Source organism: Primulina huaijiensis, chromosome 11 (genome assembly GCF_012295235.1).
Source record: "Primulina huaijiensis isolate GDHJ02 chromosome 11, ASM1229523v2, whole genome shotgun sequence".
Lineage (NCBI taxonomy): Eukaryota > Viridiplantae > Streptophyta > Magnoliopsida > Lamiales > Gesneriaceae > Primulina > Primulina huaijiensis.
In genome coordinates, this window is record NC_133316.1 from 4,585,451 (window position 1) to 4,596,751 (window position 11,301).

At 33.7% G+C, this 11,301-nt stretch overlaps 1 protein-coding gene across 2 annotated transcripts; it reads right to left on the minus strand.

Moving 5' to 3' along the window:
- Nucleotides 1-1,684: 1,684 nt before the first annotated feature.
- LOC140987686 (phenylacetaldehyde reductase-like) lies at nucleotides 1,685-4,253 on the minus strand. 2 transcript variants are annotated; one of them, XM_073456311.1, is made up of 7 exons: nucleotides 4,130-4,253; nucleotides 3,911-4,040; nucleotides 3,042-3,211; nucleotides 2,782-2,973; nucleotides 2,481-2,646; nucleotides 2,150-2,336; nucleotides 1,685-2,056 (listed from the first exon to the last, which is right to left on the minus strand). In XM_073456311.1, the coding sequence occupies exons 1-7, from the start codon at nucleotides 4,166-4,168 to the stop codon at nucleotides 1,912-1,914; spliced, it is 1,029 nt and encodes a 342-aa protein (XP_073312412.1). In that variant the 5' UTR covers nucleotides 4,169-4,253; the 3' UTR covers nucleotides 1,685-1,911. The 2 variants fall into 2 exon arrangements, with proteins under 2 accessions (XP_073312412.1, XP_073312411.1); XM_073456310.1 differs by having other exon boundaries at nucleotides 1,685-2,059.
- Nucleotides 4,254-11,301: the final 7,048 nt, after the last annotated feature.

Sequence of the window (11,301 nt, forward strand, 5' to 3'; positions counted from 1 at the left end):
CAACCGGATCGAAGAAATGGTACCGTATGCAATTGTTGTGAATTTCAGCATATATTGATTGAATTGAATAGATTTTGACATGCTGGAATTAGAATTGGGATGATATGATCTTGCTTATGAGTTGTTGAGCTTGTTGTTGGCATTACCGGTATCGAAAGATTACGTCGTTATGCCGTCGAAATGTACCGAGATTGAATATTAATCCGTATATGTATTGCTTGAAGTTAGAGATTGATATGGTGCATTGTATATATGTCATTTCAGATTGGGTTTGACAGATTCGATATCAAGAATACGAGACTTCGACTTGTTCAAACCGAGACTAAGACAAGAAATGTATAATTCATATTGATTCGGGGAGATATAACTCGAATTAGATCTAATTTGAGTTTCCCAAAATCACATACTATATTGTTATCTTTTTATATGTTGATGCTTTGTTTATAGATTTATATTCAAGCATTTAAGATAGGAAAGACATTGGCAGACTTGCCAAGCTAGACGTTCGGTGATATCGACGCATAGGAGCAGAATTGACTCCGAATGTAGATATTCGATACAGACATGACCGAAGTCTAGTAATAAGACGTACCGTCACCCCGATTGGGAGGGTAGGTGGCAGACTGTGACGTCTTATTCACACCGGAATCCCTAGAGTTAGAGTCGAGCCGAGTCAAGATATGATTTCGATTTCATTTGCATGCTGACATTGATTTGGTTTCATAGATTATGGAACCTATTGCCATTGATTTTATTCATGATAGTATGCTTCATGATTTATATTGTGTATATGCATGTGTACCATGTTTTATACTGGGATTTGTTCTCACCGGAGTATCCGGCTGTGGTTGTGTCTGTATGTGTGCATGATCACAGGTGGGACAGGATCAGGGTCGAGACAAGGATGAGAGATCGAGATAGCGTGGAGATTACGGGCGTAGAAGACCACTAGTGGTTTCTTACTAGACATGTATTGAATTTCTAAACACTAGTATATTAATTGTAGTTGAACATGTGAATGTTGTTCGGAGTTGGATAAGATGACAATATTTTTATATGATGTCTTGAGCTTGTTTATATACATTTGAATAAATATTAAAAGCAAAATTTTGACCCACATTTTCTAGCAAAGATCCAATTAATCCTAAAGATAATCGAGTTAGAGCCCGGGTCCCCACAACACCTGATTTAAAATCTCTGACAATGTTGAGAAAAATTGAAACTTTTTTAAGAAACAAATGACTACAATATTCTCTTGCTTAATGTAGAGGAAAATAAATTGAAGAGAAGACCAATGAGTGAAAGATGAAGAAAAGAAGAATCGTTGTGAGAAGGATGAGAAGAATGGAAGGAATAAGAATCCATTTCTTTTCTCCCCTTTTTGTTTCTACTCTTCTTTTGTTTTTTAATTAATTAATTATTTTTTTTAAGTGGATGTTATTTATCAAATTTTGAATTCTAAAATGCTAATATTTAAAATTAAAATTTACTTAGAGTTATATTTTAAATTGGCCCCATTCTGAGCCATATCAATGAATAAATCTCTTCATTTGTCTAAAATGTTATTTTTTAAAATACCTCCCACTGTAATAATGGTACTCAAAACATTTTTTACCATATCAGCATCTCAATCATGGCTTTTTTAAAACGTACGTTTTCAATATTTTTAAAAAAAATCCCCTAATTCAATAATAATAAAATTTATAATTTTTCCTATTTAAAATATCAAACTTTTACCCACATAAATATACACAAATATTTCCAGTGAACACTGTCGTGTGTCGAAACCAGTAAGAACAAATACATTAAACTTCACAAAGTGGCCAAATTTCATAACCAAATAAAATGCATAAGTTTGATACCGTTTTTGATATATGAAGTACTAAAAAATATCACCACAAGTGAAATGATTCAGAAATCGAGAACATTTTTATCCTTCAAGCATTGAACAGTGTCCCTCAAAGTCACCTCAATAGGAGTGAAATCCAATTTTAAACTTTCTGCCTTCTCTTTCGAAACATGGTAAGGAGGATCTTCAATGGCAGCTTCGTTCTCCCTACTACGCGAAGATAAACAAAGCTCGAAAACATCCCATCGACTGAAATTCATGACGATGAACACAAATAGATAGATTGGAAAAGGAGCTTACTTTGCAGGAAGTTTGAGTGAAGGGAAAATCCCGCTTAGTATTTTCAAAGCATCGAAAGAATGCATCACTTTCCTAACCAAACAGTATCTTCCACTAGCGGAAGGATTCTCGAATGCAAGAACATGTGCACGAGCAACATCCCTAACATCAACATATCTGTAAATCCCACTAGGCCACATTTGTTGTCCTGCAAGAAAAAGTCACCCAGCTTGGTTTCTTGGTTTATGATATGCAATACGAAGAGGGTGGCTGAAATTTCAGTCTTCCCCTATTCTCCTCCCTCTCAGTCCCCTGCTTGAATACATGATTTTGGATGTAAAAAGACGACTACCTTTTTTAATGAGATTCAGAAAAGCCTCGGTGGTCAAATTGAGATCTGGCTGCAAGTAAGGACCGATCACAAAACCAGGATGTAGTGTTACCAGTTCAAGGCCATTTTCTTCACAAAAATTCCAAGCAGCTTTCTCTGCCAAAGTTTTTGAGAGACCATACCATTGCTGAAAAACAACTTCATTATGCATCATAACAACTCATTTTGGATCTTAGATAGAAATATATACCACCATGGGATCAAAAGTACCCGGAAAAATTCATTACAAGTTCATTTTTTAATACCTGTAACAAGTATATACCTTAGTTTCCTCACAGAAAAGAGGATCTGAGTACCAAGTTTCGTCGACTATAACATCAGAATTAAGAGGGTCACTGTTGAACATTACTGAAGCCATAGATGATGTTATAACAACTCTTTTGATTGACGGTACTTTCTTGCAAGATCTAAGAACATTAAGTGTTCCCGTAACGGCAGGATTTATCAGTTCTGTCTAAAATATAAATGAATATTATTGACATCAATTAAAAAAGTCTAGATGAAAATAGTTTTGCCAGGAACCTGAGGATCTGAAACTTGGATTAAAACAGGTGATGCTGTGTGAAAGACGCCTTGACAGCCATCAATGACAGAATCAAACGAACCCTCCTCAACCAAGTTGGCTTCAAACAAATGCAACCTTTCCTTTGCTCCTTCGAGAGCCTTCAGATGTTCAACCTTTTTTGGATCATCTGAACCATGAAACACATTCTGATCGTAAACACAGTAATCTCTCGTTGAAGTATAATTCATCCACAAAATAAAAAGTGTACAGGTGCAAGAAAATTCTGTTCTTGATAATAATGCAAAAAGTATCACTCTATGACAGCAAGAAATCGAAACCTTGATCTATATCATAAGTCTTGTATGGTTCAACTTTAAATACTTTCATCAACATTTGGGCATTTCTTATACTTCAAAATCTGTTCTACTATTACCTCGAATAGTGATTGTTATATAATAGGATACGATTATCAAAACTAGGACCAACATGGCGGATCAGTGTCATCTGAAAGATAAAGACATCAAAATTTTGCATATTATGCACTCTGCTAAAATTTCTAAAACTATTTCTGATTTCTGCATCATAAGGACCACTATTTTACTCATGAAACCAACCCCTCAATCATGTCTGTAATATCATATTAATTACACTTGCTACATATTTGGATATATATCCGTCGAATATAGCCCTTTCTGGGTGCCAATTCTCATGTTTCAATCATAAAGCCCATATAAAACGCATATAACGCAATAAAATCTCAAACCAAACTCATAGAATCTATTTTCCCATAAATTTCTTTCAAATTAAGGTTGAAAACACAATTATGTCAACCCAAAAAATTAGACTGCTCAAATACACAGTAAATCAAGTCCAGAAGTTGACTGACTGGGATTGCGGACAGTGGCCTTAACAGTGTAACCAGCCTCAAGCAGAAACTTAACCAGCCACGATGCTATGTACCCCGACGCTCCTGTCACGCAAACAACCTCGCCTTTTTCACTCATTTTTTGTTTTTCCTGTCAAACGATGAACTAAATTTATTTGGGAACGAAGAACTTGTGATTTTAACCTCAAAAAAAAGAAGAAGAGATTTTCTTGATTGTACATTGGATTTTGTCTTTAGCGTTGGATAGTGCGGAAGCATTCACGTCAGCATGCTGAATAGAATTTGCCCATTTTGGACCATCCGATGGCCGGCCTAATAACATATTCCACCCCCAAAAAATTCCCAACACGCAAAAAATAACCCGAGTAAAACAGGGAGACTTCTTACATACCTCATCTGTTAAGATTGAAATTTAAATTTAACTTAATCTCAAAAGCTAGTTCTTGAGAGGAGGATTGTCCAAACTCATATATACAACTCGCAGATATTTTATTCAACTGATTTGCGACAATTAACACATCCCCCACTTATAATAAAAAATAATTAAGGAAAAATTTTTTTGTTGGTACACTAATTATTAACTTATTTCATTTTAAATCATGATCCATTAAATATTTATTTGATTTTGGTACATTAATATTAAATTTCTAGTTATTTTGGTCTAATAATGTCACATCAATAGTTTTTTGTGTCATCTCAACAATTCTTAGTTTCACGTGAGTATTTTTTGATACTACATCAATATTTTCTTTTGTAGCATCGGCACTTCGATAAAATAGCAATAAAATCCAAAAAAATAAAATAAAATAAAACTTACAGCACTAGACCAAAACATGAATAATTAGTATACCAAAATCAAAAAGTTTATAAATGAAGAATAAAACTCTTGTACATTTATAAATTTTAGAAATTTTTTTAGGACTTATTGTATCATACTTTTCCGTGAAAAAGTTTCAAAGGCGTAAAAACCCCTAAAAATGTTAATATGGTAATTCATCTTACATTTTTTTTAAAATCAATCAGGTTTAACCTCTATGTTAAAAAAACTCAAGCATATTTACAATATTTGTATGAAGTTTACATGGAGATTTAAAAGTGGTTGTGCTAATACAATATGCCTAAATTCTTTTTATTAATATTGTCAATATGTAATAACCTAACCTTACCCTACTTGTTTTGCTATTTCAAGCCAATTGTGTTATATTTTCATTTCAATGTATTGCATACTTAATTGATTCTCGTATGCTTAATTTTAACATTTAGGCTAATGACCTATAGATTCCTGAACATAGGTGTTGATTTTTATCGAGATAGTTAGGTGTCAATATATTAAATATAATTAGGTTAGAAACGATTAATAAAAGAAATGTAATTTATTTTATTTACTTTTAAAGTGGAGATTTGCTACATATAGTGATACCCTATAAATAGGCCCCTCAAGATCAGGTCCAAATCCTCGACCCATCTTTAGCCAAGATGAAAGGCCCATAACAGGCTCAGATATTCTCCGGTTTGGGTCTCTAATTTATTCATTCAATATATTGACTTTCAGCAGCACCCTTAGCTGCTATCCCTTTATATACTCAGTCTCTGACTTGAGCGTCGGAGGGACTACGCCGGGATACCCTCCCGGCCCCCTTCTAACGGTATCCTTCGTGATTTCAGGCCTAGAGTAAATTCGAGGTCTGCATTTGGACTAGCGTCACTTGCTGGAACTGGACCCTAAATTTTAAGTGAGTATCATATAGGAAACCATGTTTTTTATATTTTCTTTCAATTTCAAGCCATCACCTTATTAAACCTATGAATGAGCGTCTCATGCTCTTGTTCTCTACATAAAAGTTTCTAGTAAAGGTTTTGTTTTGGTTTATTTATGGCTCTGGTGATCACCTGCCAGACTTTCAAAGTAGAATTTTAGGCTAGCTTTACTGTCATAGTCAGGGAATTCATACGTTGATAATGGCTCCTGTTACGGATTGTTCAATATTTGAAAGTGGAAACTAATATCAGAGGACTAAAGTAAACGCAAACTAGTGAAAGATATGTGAAAATTCATCTAATGTATGAAGATAGTATTTCTTGCAGTATTAATTGTGATATTGATGCTTGAGTAAGTGCTATCAAATGTGTTATACATCATTCGGTGCACATAATGCATTAAAATGGTTATTGTGTCGACAAATCATGTGAGAATTGCGCGAAGTCAAAAATAGGGCTGCACATTTATTAGACAACGTAATTGAATTTCAAGCCATGTTCAGACAATGAAATTGTGCGGAAGATTCTTGTGTTCAGACGAAGAAGAGCACCTATAAATAGGTGCATCAATTCACTTCCTTTATCATCTCATTCTCAACTCTTCTCTCATTTCATAGTATTTGAGCGCATTGTTCTATAATATTTGTGAGGTGTTTGTTCTCATGTATTGAGAGAGTGTGTATTCTCTTTGAAAACATAATGAATGGTTGTACACCATAAAATATTATTGTGAGATTCTTTTCATCTTGCTCGTGGTTTTTACCATAATAATTTTTTATACGTGAAGATCATACACATTCTCTTAATACATGATGAAAAAAATTTCACTATAATATTTTACTGTGTACAACCACTCACTGTGTTTCCAAAGATGATACATACTCTCTTAATACATGATAACGAAACACCGGACAAATATTATAGAACTAAGCACGCAAATGCTATAAGATGAGAGAAAACTCGAATAATTGATGATTTCATAATGAGGGGAGAGAGATCTATTTATAGAGCCATTTGTCCGTGTGAAGACGCGTATTCTTATTTTCATCAAAACTCAACGCGTTGTCCCTGCCACCAATCATTAATTCAATTCAAAATCCCGACATACATTTAATTCATTTTGCCGACATGAGATAGTTTTACTATGGGATATGCACTTAATCAAAGTTTCACTAGACATTAACTCACGTAGTTCATGCATCGTAGATGAACATGACAGCATATGAGGCTTAGACTTGCTGAGCAGGGTGATGCACAGAATGAATGTATATGGATGACGAAATGCAGAGAATATTATTACCTTGTTTGGGCTTTTGGATCCCAAAAACAATATTTTGAAACTATACCATATTGCTTCGGCTATTTTGCTGCTAACTTAAACAACTTTAAATCCACAACATTACATTAATTGAATAGAAAAAATGTATGTATGAACTTTTTAGTAAATGATATCGGTGTATTATTGTATTTTGGTGGTGATGGTTTTCCTTGTAAATATATATGAAATGGTTCGTATGTTTTATTTTATTCTTGGGATTTTAGGAGTTGGGCTGTTGCACAAGAGTAACAATTAAAGAACATAGATGTTTTTAGAATATTTTTGTTAAAAATTTATATTATAGAATATTTAAAATTTAAAGTTGATTTTTATTAAAAATTATTAAAGGTAACTTAAAATTTTAAAAATTAAATTAATTTATTTATCTAAAATGTTTACGCTTAATCACGATTTTTCGTGTTTTTTACGCAGTTAATATATTCAACCGTTTTTTGTTAGAATCGAATGAACAAGATATCTGGTCTAGAAGAAGAGTGAATAAAAATTAAATAATTTTAATCATCTTGATAATTATCTAAACCATAAGTTGATTATATGTTGCTAAGTTTTGAATCTATTTGATATAAACTAAGGTGTTATGATGGTATTTAAGTTTGCGGAATACATTATAATATAGATATGCATATATAATCAGCATACTATTATAATAAAATAAATGTGGAAAGTGAAAACACAATATTTTTTTGTGGAAGTTTGAAATCAATTCTTCTACGTCTTTCCTTCTTTAAACTCAAGGAAGGATTCACTAAATCACACACGTACAGATCATATAGCAGGACGAATTTGTACTCTTGAGGATACAAGGCTAACATCCAAAACATACAACATGATGATTTACAGTGTGCTAAAGTCCAGAACACACAACATGATGATTTACGTGCTGACGTCCAGATCACAAAGCATGACGATTTACTACAAACTCAAATTATATGTGAAGAACATACATTATGACGATTTACAAGTGAAAATATACCATATATATGTCAAGATCACACAACATGACGATTTATAACAAACTCAAATTAAACTTTTTGAGTGATTTTGGAATCAATATCGTGGGTTCTCTCTTTCTGGTGCATAGAAGATGGCTCTGTTTGCACTCTTTGTAGACTATTTCCCTTGTGTTATGCATCCACAACCGCATGTATATTCGTGTATGTTTGTGCAGATATATATATGATTTTCTCTCCAAGCATGCAACACATCTTTTAGCATTATCGTTTTAAAATTCCATAAACATTCAAAATAAACATTTTAGCATTCCTTATAGCATTCAGAGCAATGTCCAAAAGTCTAACATTTTTCAGGTGTAAAAATGACCATTTTGCTTCTGAAACCCTAACTTTTCCAATTTATCCTTACACCTTAAAATGACAACCCAAATCTATCCAAACTTAACATAACAGCTTAGAATACTCCCATAAAAATTTCTTAGACGTAAACTTAAGCCCCTCGACTAATTTCCCGAATCGTTTTAAAACTTAAACCTACGTCTCGGTTTTAACCCGAATCGACTCGAAACTTAATCAAACTTTGTCAAACTTGAACCATAGCTTATTAACACCTAACCATACCCGATACAACACAAAACCTTAAATAAGAGTGCTCGAGATAATTTTATGAATTTTTTAACAATGTTGTTGGAAACTTAATTTCGGTTGTTTGACAAACTAAGTGTTTAATTTATTGGACTAAACTGATCAAGAAGTTTGAAGTAACTGAACTACATAAATCAAATGACAGTTGCCTAACTGAAGATTAATGCGCAGTTTATCGAAAGAAACTGAAATAAGCTGAACTGAACTTACGAAGTCAACTGACTGATCAGTTGGAAACTGAACAGTTTATATATTCAGTTGTGAGCTTACCAGCGATTGCTTATCAGCTGATCATTCAGCTGAACACGTCATCAGTAGGAGAAAAAGACATCCAACAGACAACAGTACAAAGCAGACTGCAACTCATAGTGGAACGCTGCATTTCAGAGCTTACAGTGTACGAATGTCAAAGGAATATTGACGTGGCAATCAACGGGTATAAAGATTCAAATTATATTTAATGTTACTGTCGAAGAGAACCCTATAAATAGGTGAGAAGAGCAGTTGAGAAAATCTATCTATCGATCGATCTATCTATTCTCTTAAGCTTGCTGTTACCTTGCTAAATTTATCGCTCTTACTCAAGAATCAAAAAGCTCACACTTATCAGATATATTTGTAGCATTTGAGGCTACCTTTCGAGCTTATAAGCACAAACTGTTTTGTTGTTTATTTGATCTTTAACTAGGTCACTTGTGCTAAGTTCAGTCGAAGAACTGTGAGATATTTCGTAAACTAAGAGTTTCAGTTTTGGCATTGTTAAGTCCAAATTGAAGTAGGTCTGTACAAGTTTTTTATTGATCAAAGTCTTTTAGTACATATCATATCCTTATGATAGAAGGGGTGACGTAGGAGCATTTGAAGTCTCCGAACATCAATAAATCTTTGTGTGTTCTTACTTCAGTTATTTATTCTATCTTTCAGTCAATTTACTTCCGCAACTATTATGAGTTAAACTGATTGTCATTGACCGATGAGATTCCTAGTTTCAATTTGTCACAAAACTGACACTTCATTTGAAAAGATTATAAAATCGTGAGTGTTTATTCAATCCCCTTCTAAACACATCTCAACCAATCAACCAATCCTAACAAGTGGTATCAGAGCACTTGAATCTTGTCTCAGAATACTCTTATTCACAAAACTGATCAACATGTCTTCATTCAATAAAATACTGATGAGTCAATTGAACTGTTGAGTCTAAAACAGAAGGTTAGAACTGAGCAAATTGATCCCAATGACAACAAAACAGAAAATGATGATTCAATTGAACTGTTGAGTCTAAAACGAGTTATTGCATAGCAAAAAGCTGAAATGATTGAAAATCAAGCTTTGATATGTCAGTTAAAAACAGAAATTTCAAAACATACTGAACTGATTCAAGCTTAGAACAAGTCTTCAGTTGCATTGACTGAAATGCAGAATTCACAAAAATCAGTTGCTGATAAAACTGGTTTAGGCTTTAACAGTCATGATGAAAATTCTGCAAGTAATACACAACCAAGGTTGAATGAAAACAAAGAAAAGTACATTACTTTTGTAAAATCAACTATGGTAAATGAATTCTCAGAATCAAGTAAACAAGCTGTTCAATTGACTGAAAGTAAGAACAAAGGCAAACGGTATGGAATTGGATATAGCTCTGAGAGTTCAACTGATTCAAGAAACTGGTCACCTAAACGATTCTGTCGCAAAAATCAGTATTCAAGGAATGACTATTACAATTACTACAACTGTAAGCCAGTTCAGAAACGATATCAAAAGAACAGTCAGTTGAAAAAGAATACAAATCATACTGTTTTATCCTCACATCACACACATATTGCCAAGAATTCGAGAAAACCCATTTGGAACACAGCAACTGAAAAGTCAGTTAGACTGATCCAAATCTGGGTTCCTAAAGGACTAATATGTTTAGGACCCAAATGAATATGGGTACCAAAATTATATACTGTGTGTGATTGTAGGTAACAGGTACAAACAAAGAATCAACTTGGTATCTAGACAGTGACTGTTCGCGACATATGACAGGAGATGCAAATTTGCTATCTCAACTGATCAAATATGCTGGACCAAACATCAGTTTTGGAGACAACTCCAAAGGTAAAACTGTGGGTAAGGGTAAGCTTATCCATGTTAATTTTACAATTAAGGATGTTTTGCTAGTTGAGAATTTGAAGTATAACTTGATAAGCATCAATCAGTTATGCGCATGGTTCGTCGAAACGGGAACGGAACGGCTGGAACGGGAGTTCCGGAACCGGAACGTCAGCAACCTTGACGAGGTTCCGGGGTGTGTAGGTTGATGGCTTGTATCGGCGTTTTATATACCGAAAACGGGGATATAACGGTGGAAAACGGTGATACAACGGTGGAACGGAACCGGAACGCAATTCGCGACAGTTTTGTTTTGAACTGTCGCTACTAGCGACGGTTTTATGTGTGTAGCGACGGTTTTTATTCAACCGTCGCCGATTTTAATTTGGCGACGGTTTTATTCAAACCGTCGCTATTAGCGACGGTTTTTATTCAACCGTCGCCGATTTAATGCTTATTATTGTAACATCACTTTATATAAGATTTGATGCTTATTATTAGTCCATCACTCTAAATTGATTCAAATTTGTGCGAACTTATATATATCCAATCGAAAATATTTTAAAGTTTTAATTAATTAAATACAAATAATTTTTAAT

Coding starts and splice junctions, on each gene's coding strand:
- LOC140987686 (XM_073456310.1), bottom strand. CDS start 4,168: ATGCTTCCGCACTATCCAACGCTAAAGACAAAATCCAAT. Junction 2,337..2,480: donor TCTGAATCTCATTAAAAAAG/GTAGTCGTCTTT, acceptor TTTTTCTTGCAG/GACAACAAATGTGGCCTAGT. Junction 2,060..2,149: donor TCACTCAAACTTCCTGCAAA/GTAAGCTCCTTT, acceptor ATCTTCGCGTAG/TAGGGAGAACGAAGCTGCCA.